The sequence below is a fragment of the Equus caballus genome, chromosome 11 (genome assembly GCF_041296265.1).
Source record: "Equus caballus isolate H_3958 breed thoroughbred chromosome 11, TB-T2T, whole genome shotgun sequence".
NCBI classification, from domain to species: Eukaryota; Metazoa; Chordata; class Mammalia; order Perissodactyla; family Equidae; genus Equus; species Equus caballus.
Genome location: NC_091694.1, coordinates 25,653,884 through 25,677,474, shown reverse-complemented (window position 1 = coordinate 25,677,474; position 23,591 = coordinate 25,653,884). Strand labels below are relative to the sequence as shown.

Below are 23,591 nucleotides of genomic sequence, written 5' to 3'. Positions count from 1 at the left end.
TAGCATATGAAGAAACCATTCACCAATGCCTTTACCCCTAGTAAAATTTCTTTGAGTTAATCCGTGCCCATCTGATGGATATCTTGTTTAATTTGGACTCTCACCTAAGATTTAGGTTCTAAGCATTAATTATTTCTTCTAGTTTCATGAACTCTTTTTTTTTAAAAGCTTAAAAAAAAGTCCTATCCAGCATTTTTACCAGGAAGGCTGGGTCCAATAACCTAGCCCAAACTACTGGAAAGCAGATGTTTGGAAGACAAATTTCAGCTTTTACCTCAGACACTCTTTCTACCTATATGATTCTGGGCAAATTACCTCTCTAAACCTCAGTTTCCCATCTATAAAATAGGTGAAATACCACTCATCTTTGTTACAAAGATGATGAGCAACACAACCACAGTGTCTAGCATATGAGCACTCAATAAATGGTATTATCGTATTATTGCCCCTCTACCCAATCTGTAGATAAAAACACTGACCAAGACAGAGGAAGCATACAACCTTGCACCCCACAGCCCACTACTAGAGTCCTCCCTCTACACACCCAACAAATTCACCCCACAACACACCACCCATCTCACATTGGCCCATCTCCATTTACTCATAAGGTTATCATTTTCAAGACAGTGATGACTACCAAAAAAGTAAATACATAGTTTGGCCTATTTTTGTCTTAGGGAAGCCATGCTGACTAAGTATCCACAAAACATACTTTTCATAATTATTCTAATGACTAAACAAGCAAATGTTTTAACTCCATGAAAAAATAAAAAATAAAAATACACATCATAAAAAAGACAGATCACAAGCCAAAATGGTAACAGTGGTTTATATCTTGGTGGGTGGTTTTCCTTGGAATTTTTCTTCTCTCTTTTTTCCGTATTTTCAATAGTAAGCATTTATTAACACATTTATGACAAAACAAATCTCTACATAAAATTAAGTTTTACGCAAAAAATTTCTTGAAGAATTTTAATTGAAATGAGGAAATTAGTTCAAAATATTTAAGTGAAAACACAGAATTCAAAGTTGTACTTATAGTAATATTCAAATTATGTAAATAAGGCATTATGTAAAAAGCCAGAAGGATATATCCCAAAATGCTAACTGTGGTTATTTTTAGGTAGTAGAATTAATGTGTATTTCTGTATGCCTTTCTTAACTGTTCTATATTTTCTATTACAAATGTGCATTACTTTTAAAACTAGAAAAAAAAGTTAAAATACTACAAAAAGATCTATTATAGAACATATTACCCAATTAATACCTTTTATCATGTAGAAATCTTATTTTTTCTTAAAATAAGTGGACTACCACTTCACTTGAATATTTTTCCTTGCACAGACATCTCCAATATTTGTTGGAGAGGGTGAATTTAACCCTTTAAAGCTATAGCGAGGTTTACAAACAACTAGAGGATTGAATTTTTTTCATCTAAATTCTCACAGTATTTTGTTTTTCAAAGACCTCCTGTTTCTAGTCTTAACAACCCACTTTTGGGGGATTATAGTAAACTCTAACTGCCAGAGAAGAGTCCTTCTATTTATAGAGAATACTAAAGGGCAAATCTGAAAAGCAGAAGCTTAGAAACCAAAACGAATCAAACGTGAGAGCAAGAGTTCATGCTAATTAAATATTTAACTTTTTCTCACCATGTATTTTTCTTTCTGTTCTTTGCTCAGCCCAGAATTCCTTTTCTTCCTGAGTTCAGCCACCTTTTCCTTATATCGCAGCTGCCTCTCTGTTGGGGCCTAAAATGAAAAAGGAGAAAACTGAGAAGCTAGCTAGAAAACCCATTGTGCAATTAAGTTTCAAAATGAAAGCAACCAAAAAGCAGGAGGCGGGGATGCCAGATGTGTTACAACCACCCTGTAAATACTATAGCAATTTTAAAATTCCAAATTGGGCTCCCCCATCACCTAGACCACTACCTTTACTGTCAGTTAATATGAGTTCAGGAATGTACTTACTTTAATATTAACCCAAACAGAACATAAATCAAGGATGCAAGTTCCCATCAAAGCAACAGGAATAAAATAAAGATTGCTTCAATTCAATAAGCATTTATTGAATGCTTACCATTTTCCAAGTACAGATACAAAAATGAATAAAAATTTAAAAACTGATTATGAATAGAAAACAAGATAGACAATGAAGAAAAGTGTAGCTACCACTTAAAGAGTGCTTATTCCCTGCCAAGCACTGCAGATAGGTACTTTATGTGTATAATTTACCCTACCAGGGAGGTATTATTTACTCTTTTTATTAACAAGGAAATAATGTTTAGGGAGGTCAGCTGACCTGCCCAAGACCACACAGTTAGAATAACAGAGTCACGGTATTCAAATCCAGATCTGTTTGGCTCCAAAGCCAAATTCCCTCATCACCATGTTTCCTGCGCTATCCACCTATAATCTAACCACAACAGACACCCATATGATGAGCTAAGTATATATCACGTGACAGGGGCTAAACTAACATTCTGAGAACATCATAGTGGGAATACATGAGGAAGGAGAAGATTTGGGAAGAATTCCTACAACAGTGGAGAGTTGCACAAGACCTTGAGGGATAAATACAACCTCTTCTTGGTACAGGTATAGAGTCTTAGGCAGAAAAACAGCAAGAGCAAAGACCAAAGGCATTCAGAGAGGAATAAGGAATTAAGTGTAATCAACAGGCATGAATGTTCAAAGAAGAAGGATTAGAGCAAAGCAGCATCTTAGAATCCTAGTAAAGAGGGAAAAGGAAGACAAATGACATAATCAACAAGTGTCAAATGCTAAGGAAAAGCCACTGATGACCTTGGAAACATGCCAGCAGAGTGGAGGGGTCTGAAGGTAAATTACAATGGGTTAAAAAGTGGATGCAAAATGAAGAAATAAACCAGCAAGTGCAATCTTTCAAATAATCAGGATTATCCTTTATAATTATTCTCTTACTATTATTACTAAAGATAGCATGACTCCTTCATTTATGAGGTAGAAGTGTTTGTTTCATGAAAATTTACCATTTGGAAAACAAATATGATTCTGAGTTTATGACTGAAGACCAGTCATTCAGACATACCATAGGAAACAAGAGACATGGATATACCTAAAGACAGTCATGGGGCAGAGGAGAGCCAAGACTTGGCTCTCAAACTGTGAACGGCCAGAGCTTTAACGAGGCCCATACCTGGTGCCTGGTTGCATGCCTGTTGTTGTCATCTTGCCTGTGGGACAGCATCCTTTCTTCTATCTGCTTATCCCGGCTCTGTGCTCTCACCTGCAACCATCAATAATGTCAATAAATCCACCTGCTTCTAAGACTATGTTTACTTAAAGCATAAGAATACCATAGTAATCCCTTGAATTTGTGTTCTGCTTTTACTTTCAAAGGGTCTTCACACTTATATCACAATCTCTAGAAGAAACAGATAAGGCAAACTTCACATTCTGTTTTCTCAGCCATTAACTGAGAATCAGAGAAGTGAAATAATTACAGTCACGCACCACTTAACGATGGGGATACATCCTGAAAAATGCATCATTAGGCAATTTCGTCATCGCCTGAACATCACAGAGTGTACCTACACAAACCGAGATGGGCTAGCCTATCACACACAGGCCATATGGTATTAACTTTATGAGACCACCATCGTACATGTGGTCCATTGTTAACTGAAACATCATTATGCAGCGCATGACTGTACAACTAAATGATGGTCAAGCTAAGATTTTAATTAAGTCTGATGACTCTGAGCCTGGACTCTTTCCACTGTACAAGGGATAAGAAACAGTGTGAGGAAGTGCAAGAACAGAGGGAAGAGTACAAAGAAAAGGTTGAATACCTGTGGTCAAGTCTATAGGGAAACTTAAATCTGTAGTTATGTGTTCTTAAATTACATTAGCTCTCCAACAGTTTCAATTTCATCTTCTCAGAAGTGAAGAACTCATATCCAACTGCCTATTCAACTTCAACACTAAAACTCATCATGGTCACAAGAGAATGACTGATATTCTCCCACAAATCTACTCCACCCAAATCTTCCCTGTATCAATAAACAGCAACATCTTCTAAACAACTGTTCAGGTCAAAAACCTGAATGCCACCCTTGATTCTTCTCTTTCTCTCACACCTCACATCAAATTTATTAGGCTGCTCCCTCTAACATACATCCTGAATCCAATCAATTCTTACTATCCCCACTGATAGAACACTAGTCCAGGCCACCATCTATTACCTGAACTCTAGAGCAGCCTTCCAACTAGTCTACCCTGGGTCAACTCTTGCCCCTTCCAGTCCATTCTCCACATACAAGCAAGCTGTGATTTTAAAAAGTGTTTATGAAATTACATCACACCTGCTGAAGCCCTTCAAATGTTCCCCATTGCCACCAGAATAAAAACATACACCTTGTGCCAACGCCTATAGGTTCTTCATGACCTGGATCTTGCTTCCACATTTCCCATCATGCTCCAGCCACACAGGCATACTTTCAGTCCCCCAAACCCAACAGTTTATCCCCACCTCACAGCCTTTGCACTTGCTCACCCTACTTAGATCTCTTCTCTTAGATCTTGACGCAACCAAACTTCCTCTTTGCCATCAGTCATGACTCAGATCAAATGCCGACTCCAGAACGTCTTCCTTAACGACCCAAGCAAAAGCAATGCCATAGCCCCATTAGCCCCAGTCACTCTCTGTATCTATAGCCTGTTTGTTCCCCACAGGATTTATCACTACGTGAAATTCGCATTTACTGATTAATTCATATGTTGATTTTACCTCCCCCATGAGAATGTAAGCTCCTTGAATGCAGTCTTTCATCTCATTTACAGCATCCTCAGATACCTGTACACTGTTTGGCACATACAGTCACAGAAATGTGACTGAATAAAAATGGTAAAATCATTGATTGTAATTGTTTACCAGGAAACTCAGAGCAATCATGTACATGTAAGTACTTAAAAAATTCTAGAGCTTTTAATAAATGTGAGGAATTAGTCTAATCTTTCCATTGGGGTTCCAAATGTAATAAAAATATGTATCTTTCAGAAAATTCTCCTGATCCTCCAAGCACATGTTCCAGTGCTAAAGATGGATTACGCTGCACCTGATTCCCCTTGTAAAGAAGAGAGCACAAAAGAGGAAAAATTCAGGAAATGCTTTCCTTTCTTCAGATTTTTGTTGCCCAAACTGAAATTTTTCTTTTTCTTTTTTAAAAATAAATTGCTCAAGGTAACATGGTCCTATTCCTACAAGCCAACAAGCTTTTTGACACATTTTTTTAATTAAAGATTGGCACCTGCACTAACATCTGTTGCCAATCTCTTTTTTTTCTTCTTCTTCTTCCCAAAGCCCCCCAGTACACAGCTGTATATTCTAGTTGTGAGTGCCCCTGGTTGTGCTATGTGAGATGCCACCTCAGCATGGCATGATGAGGGGCGCGATGTCCTCGCCCAGGATCCTAACCTGCGAAACGCTGGGCCACCAAAGTGGAGCATGCGAACTTAACCACTCAGCCAAGGGGCCGGCCCCGCCAACAATTTTTAAAGTTAGACCTTACGAAGACTTTTACGTAAAACCATCCACAGTATCAGATGGTTAGATTTAAAGAGAAGTGTTGGAGAACAACTCTCAAAAAACAGAGATCACAGTCATTTTCAGAGAAAGAAGTACTTAACACCTTGTCAGCTTCTGATGCAGATGTCCGCAGAGCTGTTCCGTTTTATGTGGTCTCAGACTAAGGGAAGACAATGGGAAGCCCTACCACTTAGTCTCACACAGAGTAGAAGAAACTGCCTTGTTTACACAAGAGATTGGAATGAAGAATAAGAGTAAGTGTCCTCAACCTTAAAATCCACATAAGCACTGAAAATACACTACTTTGCTGAAACACTAAACACACAAACTTTCTATCACGGTGTCTACTTGTAAACAAGAGAACAAATTCCTGAATCAGGGAGAGTTGACCTTAGCTGGGGAATCTAACTCCTTGCAGGATGAAACTGGCTCAGACAGGAACAAACCCATGACCCTGGCCTTATTAGCAAAACAACAACCACAAAAAAAACAATTAATACTTTGGTCTAACCAGCTTGGATAACCTGTCCAAATACAACCCAAGCAATCCATTTAATTAATAACATTTTCAATTCTTGCTTCCCCATAATTAGTTTTTGGTTCTATCCTTGGCAGCAGCAACCCACACAGGAACATACACAATAGGATCTTAGGCTCTACTCCTAAACCCATTATTCCAAAAACCCAAAGGTTATCCAGGACTCTGTTTTTCAAGAATTTAAAACAAGAATAAGCCAAGAGCAGGTGTAATTGAAAGTAACAACAAAAAAGGAAAAGTATTCCGCAGAAATAAATGGAGAAAGAGAAGAATTATGAAAAACTTTTTAAAAGTAAAATGTCTTCATAGATTTATAAGAAGAGAAGCTAATACGTAAATATCGAGATCATATATTTATGCAAATTATTTCTTAGTGGAAAAGGTTCCTAGCAGTCTTTGAAGTTAATTTTCAATGGAAAGTATCAATGCACTAGAAGGTGATGCTGCAAATATTCCATATTTAACCTCCTTGTTAATTTCTTTCAAAGCACCCATTACATATTATAATTCTTTTATTTGTCCGTTTAACTGGCTCTTTAAAAAAAAAGTTGTTTTTTATGATGTTTTCTCCACTAGAATGTAAGAAAGACCTTGCCCATTTTGTTCACACTATATCCCCACGGTTTAGCAAAGTGCCTGGCAGATGGTAAGCACTCAATAAGTATATACTGAATAAATGAGAATACAATTACCTTGCATTCGTCAGCTGAGAGATTATGATAGAGCGGGCATCCTGAAATGGAGAAATGTCTCTCGTGTTTTCCTGTAAGGTGTCCTGTTAAAGGAGGGAAAAACTTAATCTCAAGATAGAACAAGATTTAAGCTTAGAAAGTGATATTTTCCTCCATGACAAACCTCTTTCTTTGCTCTATCATTTTTATCAAATATATGTCTGATCACAGATTGAATCCATCAAAGGCAACTGCTGTTAGGGCCATAACCTGCACCAACAATAAATTCTTTTCTTCCACAAGTTGGATCTGGCAATCTTTGAAGGTACTCGTGTATGTTCGATATAAATTGTAGTTCCTTCTGTTCGGATGATATATTTCTCAAATTCCAAAATATTATAAAGCCATACATTTATAAAAAAGGCACAAAATTACAAGCAGGATTATTTTCTTTTGGTGGACTTTAACATTCCTATGCTAAAGTGATCAAGTCATATGTATAATAAGTGTACTTTCCTTTCTATTCTGCAATGCTATTCAATCTGAATTGAACTTTTTAATAATCAAAAACACCTCATGAAAAATGGAAAAAGAAATGGCCTTTTCTATCATATTAGTAAATACATTTTAATAATTTTGGACCAGATGAAATATATTCATTTTGGGGGGAGGCAGGGCTGGTTTTGTTTAAAGATTTAGGCTTCTTCTATAATCAAACTTTTAAACAGGCAGTTTGCACCAGGCCCTCTTATGAGGGGAAAGTGTTAGGAGTAACAATAGAGAAAGCTCATTTTATCTAAAGGAGTATCTCTTCATTTTTTTGTTTTTCATGTGGTTTGTGAAAAGACAGAGGGAACTGAATAAACACACATTATTTCCTTTTTATATGTCTCTTCAACCAGCAGGTTTATAAAATACCTAAGATTGAGAGGAATGGTGAGACAATGCTAATGAGATAAGAAGATAAATTAGTTAACCTAAATTGCAAGTCTACAAAAATCTTCACATTTCTTTCATAGAAAAAAGACAATTTTGGATAAAGGAGACATTGGGATTTAAAAATTATACAACATGATTTATAGAGTAAGCTTTAAAGGGCAAAAATAATCCAAGCACTGAGGGAGGGGGGAATTAATATAGGATATACAGGCTGCCATTTCTCTGGGAGTGTATTACTAGAAACGTAATTTCAGAGATCCATACAATTGATTTTGGACACAAAAAACTACCCTCAGAAATCAAAGACCGCATGTAAAATGTAAGATCCCAGCTGCAGCACACCTTGTGAGGTATCATGCATCTACACTTCCAAGCACACTACTCCAGTCATGTCTTATTATTTTATGTAAGCTAAAACCGATCTAATGCATCTATATTAAAAGTTTAAAAAATGACGGCTGATCAATTGACCTAGTAATTCCACTGCTATGAATTTACCCAACAGATTTTCTAGAAAGACACCAAAATATGTACATACAAGGCTATCCATTACAGTATTGTTCAAAGAACTAAACATGAGAAATAATCAAAATGTCACTGAATAGGGACTGGCCCCATGGCGAGCGGTTAAGTTCGTGGGCTCCACTCGGGCAGTCTAGGGTTTCGCCGGTTCAGATCCTAGGTGAAGACCTAGCACTGTTCGTCAAGCCATGCTGAGGCGGTGTCCCACATAGCAGAGCCAGGAGGACCTACAACTAGAATATACAACTACGTACTGGGGGGCTTTGGGGAGAAAAAGGAAAAAAAAAAGATTGGCAACAGATGTTAGCTTCAGGGCCAATCTTTAAAAAAAAAAGTCAAAGAATATGGGACAATTTAAATAATTTATGAACTAGCAACATAATGGAATTCTCTATATCCTTTAAACAGATGGACCTCTAAGTGCTAATAACGTAAAATATCCAAGATGTCTAACCAACCATTGTATAGTTTCATTTTTATGAATAACAAAAAAGAAATATATGTATATAAACATGTGCTTATATATGTACAGAAAGTTACTAGAAGCATTCATAAAAAACTACCAACAGTAGTTTTACATCTGGGGCATGATTCTGAGCATGTGAGTGGAGAACTTTTACTTGTGCACTTCTAACCCTCCTGTAGGGTTTTAATTTATCAAAAGCACATGATACTTTTATACCAAAATTATCAAGAAAAATTAATGACATTGTTTCTCCTAAGATAAAGAGTGGAATAGGATCAAGAATAATTTTGGAAGGTCAGGTTCATACTTTTCAAACTTCACCAGTACATTAATACCAAAAGTCACAGTAAACTTTCCTCTGATGCAACAGATTTACACTTACCCTCTCATCTACCCCATTAAGGAGGCTAAGTCCTGGGCACAAATAACACACAACCAGGCCCCTACTCTGACCTCATCTCCATCTGCCCCAGGCATATTGGCACTAAGTATGCCTCAAACTGGTTACACATCCTCCTGCCCCAGATCCTTTGCACTTGCTGTCCCCTCTACCCATAATGCTTATCCCCCAAATACTCAAATGGCTCAGTCTCTCTCTTCTTCCACGTTTCTGCTCAAATGTCATCATATCAGAGTCGCTTTCCTAATCTACTGTGTGTGTGTGTGTGTGTGTGTGTGCACAATATCCTACCCTCTCTGCACTCCTTACTTTATTTTCCTTCATAGCACATATGTCTAGCTGATGTATCATGCATCTATCTGTTTTGCTTTCCCCAGTTAGACTGCAAGCTCCATGAGGGTAGAGACTTTGACCTGTTCACAACGACACCCCCAGGACTTAAAACAGTGTCTAGCACATGGTAAATATTCAGTAAGAATTAAATGACTGATTAAACATAGTACATAAAAGTAACAATTTAGGGATGCAGGGATAAGGCTCGTTTCCTTGCTCTGTGGCAAGTAGATCCCCTTGCCCTCTTAAAGCATACTAGCTATCTTTTGTACTAGTGTTTATACAATGAAGTCATCTGTTCTTGGTTTTTCATGATTTATCCCAAGGAAATTGACTTAGGTCTGAAATAAGTACCGTGAGTGATGACTGGCATGGCGTTCAGGGGAACTCCTACTCTATTTATGCACTTTGATGGGCTGAAATTATCTGAGAAACTGCTGCTAAGACCAGGAAAGGATCCAAATAAGTAAAATACAGGGGACAATGTACTGGTGCCCTGCAAAATAGCAACTTACTCTGTTCTACCTTTTTTCTGAGTCTGAGGACCACATTCTAAGGCTAAATTTGAGATGCAGACCCATAGTAAAAGGCCCCTTATCTCTCAATCACCGCCTTCCAACTCTAGACAAAAGCTCAAGCCCCACATTTGCACCTAAGTTTACCTAAGGAGCAATAAGGTTTAAACCACTACAAAAATCTCTCAGTAAGGGGGTAAAAGTCATAAGAAAACAATGAAATGTCCATTTATCTGAGACGAAACATTTATCTACTTGACACTTCCTAAGTACACAAAGCCACAAGACTTAAAGCTACTGAAGTCACAAAAGGCCAGGGTCTCGTCTGTACTCTTTCAGTGTCTTACCCTCTTGAGGAGAAATCTGTTTTTCTCATTTTCTCAATAGGTACGGCCAACTACTATTCTGCACTAGCTTATGCTCTATTAGTCCTCATTAAGCTTGAACTATGTACCATGCAATGAGGTATTTGGAGATAACTGGTCTTCTGCTTTGTTTTTGCTGGAAAGAGAATTTTTCACTGGGAAAAGCTCTCAATAAACTGAATGGTGCATCACAGTTAATTTCCTTGCACCCAGATCTATTACTATGGACAATAGGCCAATAAGCAGAAATGCTTTTATTCAAGCAGGCAACCCACTGTTACTCTGAGCATGTGATCACTGAAGAGCCTAAGAAGCTAGGTTGCAAGAGAACACTAAACATTTCTCGGTGATCCCAATTCCAGAGGGATAGAGAACCACAAAACACACGTGTCATAAAGCTGGGGCACACTTACCTAGAGAGTTACAGCCTGGTGTAGGACACTTCATATTGAAATTGTAGCTTTCATGGAAGCGACGACGCTTGGGGCGATGAGAGAGATCACTGCCTGAGTCTTTCAAGGACATGTCTTTGGCAATGCTCTCATCATGAGACACGTTGGGGCTGGAGATGTCAATGTCAGACTCAGAAGAAGGTGCATTTCCAGTTGGAGTTCGAGGTGGAGACTCATCATGATCAGCTGTATTTTTAGTTTCTATGGTAAAAGCAATTGGTAGAACTCACGAATGGAGTTCATTTACCTAAAGGTTTATCACTTAAAAGACGTTATGGGCTTCCCAGATCCTCTTTCTATCATATAACCAGTAACTTTTAGCCATTTATCTGCTCTAAGGCTAAATGGAAAAGGAACAGAAACTAACATCATTCCTTTTGTGCAAGTTTACATTCTGACTAAAATTAAATTTGGAGTTTACCTAATACATATTTCACTTATCTGTGTTTCTCCTAAGCTCCCAATCATGAGTAATCAAAACCGATGGAAATAAATTTTTAAAAAGCATTACCATCCACTTTCCTTCCAGGAGATACAGAGGATGGAAGACAACGCAAATGGTTGTCTTTCTGGATGACATTGAACACACTTGGTGTGAGAGTGTTGAACGTGCCTGACTCTTGAGTTAGCTGTGGTAGTCTAAGAATTTCGACTCTAAAGCAGGGATTGCAAACCAAATGCCTACAGGGACTGAGCAAGGCCAAATAGAGAGCTGACTGTCCATCTCCAGGTGACAACCACTATTCAGCTGCAAGCAATTATTACTGTGGGTGAAAGGCCACCTACTGTTCCCAGATCCTTCCACTTTTTAAAAGAAACTAGTAACCCATGTTTTTATATGAAATCGCTGTATTTTCAAACACTGGCAACAAATATTTCTTTTTTTTTTAATTAAAGATTGGCACCTGAGCTAACATCTGTTGCCAATCTTCTTTTCTTTTTCTTTTCTGCTTTATCTCTCCAAATCCCCCCCGTACATAGTTGTATATCTTAGTTGTGGGTCCTTCTAGTTGTGGCATGTGGGATGCCACCTCAGCGTGGCCTGATGAGTGGTGCCATGTCCGTGCCCAGGATCTGAACCAGTGAAACCCTGGGCCACGGCAGTGGAGTGCACAAACTTAACCACTCGGCCACAGGGCCGGCCCCACAATTTTTTTTTTTTTAATGTAAGTACTATGCAAGCAAACCAACCGACCATGTTGGCAGGCTAGAAGCTCACCAGTCTGTAACCTCTGCTCTAAGGCCTCTGATTCGGGCTTGCCATTCCCCATTACTGAAGGTCACTCTTCCTCAGAAATTCAGGGATGAATGAACTGATAAGCATGGCTGTAAGAAAATCTGGTTCAAGCCTTCTTTATCTGTGGGTGAGAGGTCCCACAGTCTCTTCTGCCTATTGCAGGTCCCATCTAATACACTCTAGCTATTCTGACCCTCAAGAATACACCAGTACCAAACTGTCCTCAGCAAGACATAAGAAAGGAATCAGGCAAACAGCACTCACCTAGCTGGATTTTGTCAGTATTAGGCATCTACCTGCAGTGGCCCCATGCCTTCCTTATGAGGAAATTGAGGGGCCGGCCCAGTGGTGCAGCAGTTAAGTGCGCACGTTCCGCTTTGGCGGCCTGGGTTTCGCCAATTCATATCCCGGGTGCGGGCATGGCACCACTTGTCAAGCCATGCTGTTTCAGGCATCCCACGTATAAAGTAGAGGAAGATGGACATGGATGTTAGCTCAGGGCCAGTCTTCCTCAGCAACAAGAGGAGGACTGGCAGCAGCTGTTAGCTCAGGGCTAATCTTCCTCAAAAAAAAAAAAAAAAAAAAAAGGAAATTGACCACTCTCTCTCTGTAATGGGTGCAAATCATACCATACCCACTCACCTCTATCTGAAAAGTCAACCACTTGTTCAGTTTCCGAGCCAGATGAACGAGTCTGCCGAAGGGGGTATTTTTTCGGAGTCACTGGGGTAGGCTGCTGCTGACTACGGGTCACTCTCCTGGTAGAATAAGCAGGCTCCTCAGTGCCAAAAGACTGCAAATTTCGAACAGGGCTGGAATCTGATCCCGATTTTAAAAAATAATAAAATAATTAAAGAAAAAAGAAGGGTATCTCTTTTATTTTCCAACCATATGATTTATCAGCATGCAGGCCTTCCTCTTTATATTTCACAAAATCCAACAAATTATTTTTATCGAATAAAGTATTAGTTACTATTAGCTAAATAAAATAAACAAATCCTATTTATTTATTACATAAAATATAAGCAAAAGAACCTAGATCAGGTGTAGAGATGCAATATAGTGTAGAATCAAAAGCTTAGGTTCTGGAACCAAGACTGAACGTGATTCAACCCCACTCCATCATACCAACTAGCCGTGGCATCTTGGGCAAGCTCATCCCTCCAAGCCTGTTCCCTGAGCTATAAAAACAGGAAAATACTACTAGCACATTCCTCATACATCTGTTGTGAGGAATAAGGGAGCTAATTCATGGAAGGCACTTAATGTAGATCTAGTGCTTTATAAATATTAGCTGCATCCTCTCTTTCTTCCCTTACTCTAATCCACCATATCACAGATATTCTACTACTAAAGGTGTAACAACATAAAAATAGTTCCTTTATTCAGAGATATCTTTTCTTCTTCCTGATTACCCTCTCTGACACCCCAAAGTAAAATCGTAATAGATTCACAAAGGGTAAGGCAAGAACATAGCTTTTTACAATTTTTTTGGATGGCAAAACCTATACTGAAGCGCCCAAGTAGCCTTTTTACATCTCCAATGTGATGACGCTTAAACAAAGAATAAAAGAAAATCGAAGCCAAAATTAAAGCATATTTTAAACAATAAAAAAATCTTAATATGTAAATGTTACAGATTCTCCAAAGAAAACAAGTGGAATCCTCAAACTTGTGTGAAATTAGCACACAGCTAGCTTGTCAGTACGCACACTCCAGGGGGCTCCCTTTATAATGCAGTCCACACGTTCGCTTACAGAGGGACCCCTTACACAGAACACACTGTAAATGGTGCCCCCAGGGGTTGTGTAACTCTGTGGTCATGAAGTAAAATAACTAGAAAGAGACCCAGAGCTCATGTATTTCCTAGACATCCTAAATATTTACAACTTTCAGGTGTCCAGAGCCTGGTCAATTACACTTTCTAAGAACATTATGCCCCTTCCTTTGCATATACTGTTCCCTTTGCCTATAAGAACATTTTCCCATCTTTCACCTTATACATTCCTACTAGATTCTTTAAGATTTCCATCTGGGAGATCTGCCCTAAGTTGGCTGCCCCATCTCTGGGCTTCCATAGTACTCTATGCAAACCTCTCTCAGAGCCCTTACCACAATGCATTACTGTGATCAGTTTATATTTCTATATCTCGCACTAAACTGTGAGCTCCTTGAGGGCAGGAACTATGATTGTTCTATCATGGCATTCCAGTACATAGCACAGTCTCAGAATTATAGTAGCCATTTAATATTCCCATTGTGCTAAAAAAATTAAAAAAGTTGAGAAATCAAAAGACAACAGCTATACTTTAGCTGAAATGTTAAATTCAAAAATAAAGTTAGAAACAGTTGTTGAGAGACAATGTTATCACTTTCTTGCTTGAAAAACTGATGTTTCTCTCTCATTTTGCAACATGTGCACACAGCAGTAACCAAAGCAGCACTATTTAAGAGCTCAAAGTATATTACACTTTTTTCCCCTTTAATCCATTATCACCTATTGATTACCATCTTTCTGTATTAACTGCAACCTTCTTTCCTCCCCCAGGGAATCCCAGAGTGAAGCCAGGAGGGGACAGGGGTACCCTCCAATCTAAGCCCAGATGGCCAATTAGACTAGAGAAACCTCCAAGAGACCGAGACTCTCTATTCTTTACTACCAAAGCAAAATTTGGGGTATTTACAACTGATAGTTGGCTCAACTATTTACATCTACTAATTGTGTATCTGACTATATTACAGAATTAAACATAGTTTTAGAAATATTGGGCCTCTTCCAATAAAGTTCAAGAGACTAAGTCTCTAAGCCTAAACCATTGTAACAGAAAGTGAAAAGGTAACATTCCCATTTTACTGACAGGAAAACTGTAATCTAAGAAAAATTAAATGACTCAAGACGTACATGTGACACCCATCCATTATACCAGACATAGCTCCTTTGGGTCTACAAACTGGACAGCACTCCCATTATTTTGAAAGACCTGATACTTCTATAGTCACTCATTCTGCATTTTACCAGATTCTGTCATCTACATCGAGGCAAGGGATCAGTTTCCATGTTAACTAGCACAATAATATGATGACCAGTCAGTCAGCTATGAGGCACCGTCAGGAAGAAGGAAGACTTTTACCTTGGGAACTCTGGCTCAGCCGGGCTGAGGAGCGGGTGACTCGGGCAGATCGCCGGGATGTGCCATCACTCTCTGAACTGTCTGTGTGCTCGAGATCTGTAGAAAAATCGGAATCTTCGGTTCCATCTGAACTACTGCCTGCATTCCTCTGTAACACCATAGATCCAGACATTAGCACAGAAGCATTTACTCTGCGGGTTTGTATTAACACTGGAAATATCAACCATGATGCTCAAAACACCAAGTTCAAACCTAAGAAGGATTCCACAGCCAACTTCCCTTTACTGAGAGCATTTAAATGGAACAACCTACAAATAATGCACCTTTATTAAATAAATGAAGAAAGAGAATTAACTTTTACTGTATTATCACTAATTCTGAAACAAGTCCATTTGAAGGTGAGTACCACAAACTGGAAATAAAAGTATCTAACTCCAAATAGTCTGGCTGACGGTAACCATGCACTTTATATAAAGTCCAAGGTAGTGAGAAAAATGTTAGTGCTAGACTCCATTTAACTTTAGGGTAGCTTTTGTTCAAAGTCTCCATAAACAGCTATCACATTTTTAAAAACCATACACAAACTCAAAATATCATGGTCCACAACTCTGATCACAAAAGAACATAAGCAGAAAAACAGTAAAATTCTTTCTTACGTTATTTACCTTTGTAGTTTCTCTACATGAATACTTTAAAAAAAAAAAAAAGCTCGCACATGAAGACTCGTAAGTATTCAAACACAGAGGGCTTTTTTATTTTCTTTTTATTAAAAATTATTTGTCAATTATTTGCCTCCCGAGGCATGATTAGCCAGAAAGATAACTTTTACCAATTGAGCATTAACACTATACTCTTTACTAAACCAGAAAAGGAAGAGTATTTGCTAAAAAAACAATACAAAGATTCAAACCACAAGTCCCCTACTCTTTATTCAAAAACCCTCAGAGCCAGTTGTGGTTAGAATTCATAACTTTTTAGGTTTTTGGAAAGAAAATACTCTGCAAATAACACCCAGAATCAAACATATTACTACTTCTGCAGCAAGATTATAGAAAGAATCACAGTAAATGAGACACACAAAAACTCTAAGTAGCCTCAGGACAGTTTAGAATAGGTTTGGCCACCAAATAAATTACTAAAGAAACTTACATTTTCAAGAGCTCTTTGTAGTTGGGAATTGCAGAAAGGGGACTAGTGGACCTATTCCAAGGCACCAATACTATTCCTGCATTTGGTGAGCCTTAATAGAAATACCACCTACCAGTGTAGATCATTTTAAGAGATATTAAGAAGGGTAAATATTTTTTTGAAAACCTCTGTGAAGAGAAAGATTTCTGTAAAAATGAGCAAGACTACCACCCAGCTTTCCAAATGTCAAGAGTAATCTGCCCAGAAATTAGCAGAGGCCCCAGAAAGAGTCACAGAAAATTGATAGGATGAAGGAGGAGTCTTAAAGGTCACCTAGTCCAATTACCCAAATATTTGAATCCCCAATCATCTCTGACCATCTCTTCCAGGCTTGACTCTCAAACTCAGCTCTTCTCTCAGGCTTTCACCATCTACTTCCCGTCTTACTCCAGAACAGACCATCGCTCCCTCACTTCCCTCCCATAACGCTATGTATACATACTTCCAAGGAGAAAATTTACTAGATCCTTCCACAGCTATTTAAATGTCTGTTTTCTCCATGAGACTGTGATTTCCTTAACCCAAGGATCAAATCTAATTTTTGAATCCCCAGCAACCAGCACGTAGCAAGAAATCAATAAACATTTGTCGAACTGAATTAGATTTGTTCTGTAGTCCTGGCTCTGCCATTGCCTAATTGAGCGGCTTGAAGCACTCCATTAGGCCTCTGTTTGTTTAGCTGCAAAGAGAAGGGACGAGGGTGTCCCTAGGTGATCTCATAAGTCCCACCCAATTCTAGAAAGTTGCTGATTTTACGAACTGCATTTCTCTAGGCGCTGTCCAACCAAGCAAATAAGGAAAAATTACTGCTTAGGGGCAACAGGCCAGAGTGGGATCCCTTGGGAGTGGGCGCTGCTTCCCTACCACCCGGTCCTCTGCTTTGTTGTACCCCCTGCCCGGAAAGGAAGGATGCTCCAAAACCCCGCCCCTCCACCTATCAGCATCACCAGCCGGAAGGGCCGCGATTCGTGCCACCCAATCGCTGTCCCGCGAAACCGCGCCCCCACGGGACAGACTGCCAAGCGCAGCCAATCAACAAGGAGGGATCGTTCTCTACAGCCAGTCCGAGCGCCGCAGGGCCGGGCCGAGACACTGCCCCCGCACGCGGGGAGGTGACCGTTGGGCCCAAATGGGCGGTGTCACCAGCCAATCAATATGCTCCTAGGCGTTGCAGCGACCAATTAACAAGAAGAACGCCTCCTAGCCAGGCAAGCAGAGGGCGGGAATAGTCGCAGGCATAGGCCGAGGCCAGGGTCGGGCCCACATTTTTCCGTTGGGTACGGACATAAGAGAGGCTTGCTGATCTGGGTTCCGGCGAGCGGGAAGTTGGAACCCAACCAGCGCGAGGCGTGGCCAACTGCGTCACGTTGCTCAATCGACCGTCCTTAGAAACCCGCCACCCCTCCCGTCCCGTTCCTCTCACCTTCCTTCGCGGCATTGCCGGCGGCTGCGGCCCGACGGTTCCGATTCGGGCAGCGGCGGCAGCAGCAGTAGGAACGGTGGCTCCGGCGGGCTCCGTGGCGGCCTCTGTAGCAGTCCCAAGCCTGCGGACGATCCCAAGTGCCTCCTGCTTCACAGCGTCTAGAGCCTTCTGCGCAGGCGCCGCGGGCTGAGGCGCTTTTTCCTTCACTTCCGGCTGGGGCTCGCGTCACCTGACGTTACGGGCCAGAGAGGGTGCTGGGAGGTTTGCTCCTTCGGGTGACGCCAGTGAGCGCCATTTTGGAATTGGGCAGAAAGTGGCACCGATTGAAGAAACCCGGGCCAGCCATTTTTAGGTAGGGGAATGGCCCTTTGTGGGCGTGGGTAGCCATTCTTGTTTGGGGCAGAAGCCTGACAGTTGAAGTTAACGGTTCTCATCTTTACCTTGGGCAAGAATTCCCCTTCCCGGTCGTTTTGATTTCTGAAGTCGAGGAAAGAAACCCCCAGAATCCATCAGGTTGCTGAGATTTAACCCATTCGTTGCCTAATTGGCTAAAGGACGTCTCCGTTTATCATATAAATTCTAAGTTGGGAAGGGATGTTTTGCTCAAGAAACTGTATTTTAAGAACCATCCTGTGTCTCAAAGTGGTGGGAATGGGGGCTTGTGAAAGGAACGAAAGGGTAGTGTCCATCATCAGGAAGTTTCCTGTCTGGTAGAGGAGACATTGTCCTTGCCCTTAGCGAACAGCAAGTAAGTTCGTCGTTCGCATTGCGGAAGGAGGCAAAATCATTCTCCAGAAGCCGTAGCTCCAAAGAATTCCCAGTTTAGCTCTGTGGAAAGCACCCACCTCTTTCCCCCATTCTGTGTGGGTCTGAGAGCCCTGGGCGGCCCGCGGGGGTGGCGGTGGGTGTCGTACCAGAGTCTGAGAAGCATTGAACCCCATTTAGCCCAAGTGACCTCGGGAAATCCAGATGCTTGAACCAGGAGTTGGGGGAGGGAAGAAGAGGAAGAAATATTTTTAGTGAAGCTGCAGCTAAAAGAGGCACAGATAGGGCCTGCTTTGAGAGGACCTGGGAAGGAGAGGTTAGTCAAGGAAATAAGGCCGGAAGAAGAGCCATAAGCAAACGTTGGGAAGTGGAGAGCAGGCGTTCAGGATTTAACCTTGCTGGAGGAAAAGCCTTGAGAGGACCAAAGCTTGGCCAAGAGCCACTGGGTGGAATCCAGGCAAGCTCAGTCATTAAGTTAGGATCCTAGACCCCAGTTCCACCTGAGACCAACTAAGATGGAGATTTCCCCCTGGAGCAGAGCTAAAGAGCAAAGCAGCCGAAGGTAAACATCTGATTGATGTGCTAAACAGAGACCTCTGAAGAGTTAAAGTTCCAGACTCGTAGCCAGCACTCTCCTTGGGGATATCCTGGGCTGGTGTTAACACAAGCAGCTTTTACTATTTAGTATTTAGCTTTTAGTGTTTAGTATAAATAGCTTTGAATAACCTATTTAGGTTAAACTGCACCTAAGAACTTCTTTGAAAAGTGTTCACATTTCTTCTTCCGTATTCCTTCAGCACTTAAGCATTTAATTTCACACTATTACTATTATTTTGCACTTACTGGTGTATTCCTGAGGGCACTCTTGGATGTTCTGGCTCCTCGACTAGTGGTAAGGGGCTCTTACGTTAAGAGCATGGATCAATTCTTTCATACCATCCTTAATAGCACCCAGACCGTGCTCTACCCACAGAAAATGCTTGCTAGTCAATCAGAATATGTTTCCCATTTCACAGTCTCTGAGTGTATAGCGCTCAAAGATGGTTAAGTATCCCTCCCTGGAAATTAGTATTTTAGAATCTTATCCCCACTTAACCATTCATCAGACAAATACCAGCATTACAAATGTTCAACACTGGTTAATCTCTTACACTGGATTTTCAAACACTGCAGCTAACGCTAAAAGAGTTTATAGTTTCTTTTAAACATGGTTCTTGTCCTTGGAAAGTGTACACTCTGGTGGAAAGATGAAAAAACTAACCAATAGGATAGAAATACGATCATAAGGAACGCATATACTTAAGGTGAAAGTAAAACAGCTAGGTATATTTAGAATGGGAAAGGGGGACTCCTAAAAGCTTTTTTCTTTCTTTCTTCCTTTCTCTTTTTGAACCAAATATAATCTTTACTTTGGGTGTCATTTGCATCATGACACAGTTAGCTCTGGAAGCAGGAGCTGATGTTGGTTTCAAAGCCTTTGACCCGTTGCCCCCCTACCCATCCTCATCCGCCAAGACTTCACGTGGGTGGCTCTGCTGTTCTTCTTGCCTTGATGCTTTTGCACAGGCTTTTCTTCCTGCCTGGATGCGTCTCCCAACCTTCTTTAAAATTTACTTTCTTCCAAAAATCTTTCCTGATTTATTCTTTCTAAGGTAGAAGGGCATAGTGACACATTATTTTGCAATTACTGTCATATTTATACTTTTCCTTATACAATTTAGTAGATGTCCTATTCCCCTCTCTCCTTCCCAAATGAATAATAGAACATAATTCTTATTTATTTTATTCGTCAGTTCTACTAGTGTCGTGTACAGGGCTTTGATGTCAGATCTCAATGTGAATTTCAGCTCTGTCGCTTTTTATCTGCACTGCTCTTGGACAAGTTTTTAAATTTATCTGGGCCTCAGTTTTCTCATCTATGAAGTGGAGACACTAATAACCCCCTCACAGTGTTGTTGTAAGGATTAAAGGAGATGATTGCTGTAGAGCCCTTAGTACGTTTCCTGACAGAGTAAGCGTTCAATAAATGGCTGTTGTTGATGTTTATAATTCTAGTCCCCCTGGCCATGGCTGGGGGACTAACAGCTTAATGTTTGTGAATATATCTTTACATTGTCTCAGTAGTGGTTTGCTTCTGTCTGTTCACCTCACTTCTGCTAAGAGACACAGAATGATTACCCAGGCATTGTATACCAGGCATTGAGTCACACCAGTATGCACAAAACACTGTGTTTCTCCAGGCCAGTAAGCTCGTTGTTCCAAAACACCGTGGAGTATTAATGGAAAGATAGAAGGAAGAGCAAGGTTCAGAAGTGATACAGAGGAGGAAGTGGAGTATTTTGTCTGGAAGGTTTAGGGAAGGATTCATAAAAGAGGTGAAATGAGTGGAATTTCATAGGACAAATAAGTTTGCTAGTGGACAAGGAGAATAAGGGCTTTTCACACAAAAGGAACAGCATGTACAGACGTGTGGAGCAGCATTGTGTATGGGGGGTGACTAGTGGCATGGTGGAGTTCGGGTGGTGGCCAAAAGAAGAGGCAGGAATGGTTTAGGGAAGCAGTTCATGCAGAGACTTGAACACCCTGCTAAGGAGCCTGGGCTGGAGGGGATGGGGAATCTCTGAAGGACTTTAAGCAGAGGAGTCCCATGACCAGACTTTCACTTTAGAGATCTCTTTCTGGGAGCTGTGTGGGGCACTGATGAGAGTGGCAGGGAGACTGGTAATAACCTTACCCAGAGTTGAGGAGGAACTGAACCGGGTAGGGATAGTGGGAGCAATCTTTTGTGTATGTCCCTGTGCATTTTCTTTCTTGTAGCTGTATCTTGTCTCCTCACTTACATTTGTAAGCTCCCTAAAAGATCCCTTCATTTCCTTTAAAATGCTCCCCTTGCCAGTAAAATGATAGATACTCAGACACAAAGTGTAGTTGTCCGTTGTTTGCTTCAAAGACCTGAGAGCTCCCAGAGGTTGAGAGCCTTGCCTGGCTGACCATACCATCTCCAGCTTCTCCCTTGCTGCCTGGCATCTAAAGGGCTCAGTAAATGGGATGGCCACTGCCAGGTGCTGGCTCAGTTAGGAACGACTTGCACAGAACCCGCCGTCCTCTCTCCTCTAAGCCTCTTTTTGACCCGTGATGTCCTTGGAGGGGGGGTGGTCAGGGACAGCAGTTTCCTCTGTGTGCAGATACCTGTCCTGTAAGGCGGGGAAGCATGTCTTGACCTTTTTAAGACAATGCTAGCGTAGCCAGGCCAGTCTTATAACTTCTGAGTAAAAGTATTGGCCTAGTCTTTGGGAAAATCCCTTGGGGAAAATCTGAGAGGTTGCTGATATGACCACAATTCATATTTAAATCTTTTTATTTACATCTGCTTTAAATATAGAGTCAGCACAGTCACTAATGGTCCCTCCTTTCTTACTCTTGCTTAAGATAGCCTGGATCTTCTCTTACCTTCTTGGCCACTTGTTCATTTGGTTCTTGTGTCACCCTTATCCACCACCCACCCCTCGCCCCTCCCTGGGGGAAGGTATTGGACAGATCCCAGCAGGCTCAGGCACAGCTCCCTGCCTCTGCAGCTGGGGTTATAAATAACCACAAAAACTAAACAGTCAAATAACCACATTTGAAAATTGCTTAAAAAAAATTCCTCTGACCCTGACTCAATAGCAGTTCTTCTCCCGCTCCTGCCCTTCACCTCCCCCTTCCTCCATTTATCTACCTCTTCTCCCTGATGCAAGCTCCCTGGGGAAGTCAACCTGAGCACAAAACCCTTGTATGATGAAGACATCCTTTTCCATATTTGACGGGGCCAAAGCCCTCCAGGGCTGTAGTTATAGTTACACAATGTTGTTATGGCAGCAAAGGCCTCAGGGCAACATATGTTCCTGGGTGGTAATTGGGTTTGCTTTAACAGACTGTCTCTCCCTGGGTTCTCCATGCCCACATTCACTTGTCAAGAAGACCAAAGAATTGCCATTATGGACGGGCCCTCATTTCTTTATTCCAGCGAAACCAAATTCCTCTTTATTCCCCAGGATAGAATGTACCCAGTGATCATGGGTTGGAACTTTTTAGACTGCAGACATTTTCATTTATTCATTCAACAAATATTTATTGAGCATCTGATAAGTGCTAGGCATTGGGCTGGGAGCCGAGTGCCCACGGTGAAAACACAGACGTGGTCTTTCCCCTCTAGAGCTGATGATGTAGGACAAATGTATACCGGAGGGAGCTAGGGGAGTATGACTTTCACCTGTCCCACCCCTCTCCACTTTTTCCAAGATTATTAATCCGGTGAATAACACTAAATACATTTTTGAGAAAATAAAAGACATCCTTAATCTTACTGCTGCCACAAAGTTATTTCTATCTTTTGCATATTGCCTTCCAATTTTTCTCCACATGCATACGTTTTATTAAACACGCATGATTTTGTATAGATGCACTCATTCTTTACATGAAGTTTCATGTTTTTTACACATTCTCAACATTTCCCGTGTTTCTCTGTAGTCTTCATAATTGTATTTCTAACCGCTGTGTGACATTGCATTGTGGTACTGTGACATGATGTGCTTTCATTCTCATATTGGGGTCACTGAGGGTCTTTTATGTCAGATAATGCTGCACTGAGCGTCTGCCTGCTTCCATAGCTCTCTCTTGTCTTTATTTATACCACTTCTATATGGTTTTATTTCTTTCCCCAAAGACTTGCCCAAATTTAAAATGTCACCATCATTGTGTGATGGTGCCAGTTTAAAGACATTGTTCCCAGAACTAACTATTACTACTTAATAAAATATTGCAATTTTAGTAAAAATGAAAACTCTCCCTCACAAGTGCTTTTGATTTTATTTCTAGTTAGGACATACTTCAGTCTTCCTGTGTTTATTTACTAGTTCTGTTTCCTCTTCTTTGAAATCTTATTTGTTACGCATTTCTCTAGCAGGGTCTTGATGATTTTAAGTTTAAATGTGAGATAGATAGATAGATGCTTTGTCTGAGCCACATTCAGTTATAAAGTCAGTGTTATTAAGAAGGCAGAATATTTGCTTCATAATTATTTCTCCAGTATTTCTCCT

General features: G+C 40.6%; 2 protein-coding genes across 5 annotated transcripts in view; one reads left to right on the top strand and one right to left on the bottom strand.

Moving 5' to 3' along the window:
- The window catches only part of KAT7 (lysine acetyltransferase 7), a 30,381-nt gene extending 12,396 nt beyond the window's left edge, over positions 1-17,985 (bottom strand). The window contains exons 1-7 of one of the 3 annotated variants that reach the window (XM_001502506.7): positions 17,749-17,985; positions 15,138-15,285; positions 12,649-12,825; positions 10,731-10,970; positions 6,799-6,881; positions 3,178-3,267; positions 1,653-1,751 (exon numbers count right to left, since the gene is read on the bottom strand). In XM_001502506.7, the coding sequence (XP_001502556.1) occupies positions 1,653-1,751; positions 3,178-3,267; positions 6,799-6,881; positions 10,731-10,970; positions 12,649-12,825; positions 15,138-15,285; positions 17,749-17,763 (852 nt within the window). In that variant the 5' untranslated portion in view covers positions 17,764-17,985. Of the gene's footprint in view, positions 1-1,652; positions 1,752-3,177; positions 3,268-6,798; positions 6,882-10,730; positions 10,971-12,648; positions 12,826-15,137; positions 15,286-16,611; positions 17,412-17,748 lie in introns of those variants that run through there. The other 2 variants (XM_023652699.2, XM_003362400.5) reach the window with 2 other exon arrangements.
- Positions 17,453-23,591, top strand: part of FAM117A (family with sequence similarity 117 member A) — a 57,508-nt gene continuing 51,369 nt past the window's right edge. Inside the window, exon 1 of one of the 2 annotated variants that reach the window (XM_070226277.1) lies at positions 17,453-18,100. The gene's annotated coding sequence lies outside the window, so the exon portion shown is untranslated. The remainder of the gene's footprint in view (positions 18,101-23,591) is intronic. The other variant, XM_070226275.1, reaches the window with a different exon arrangement.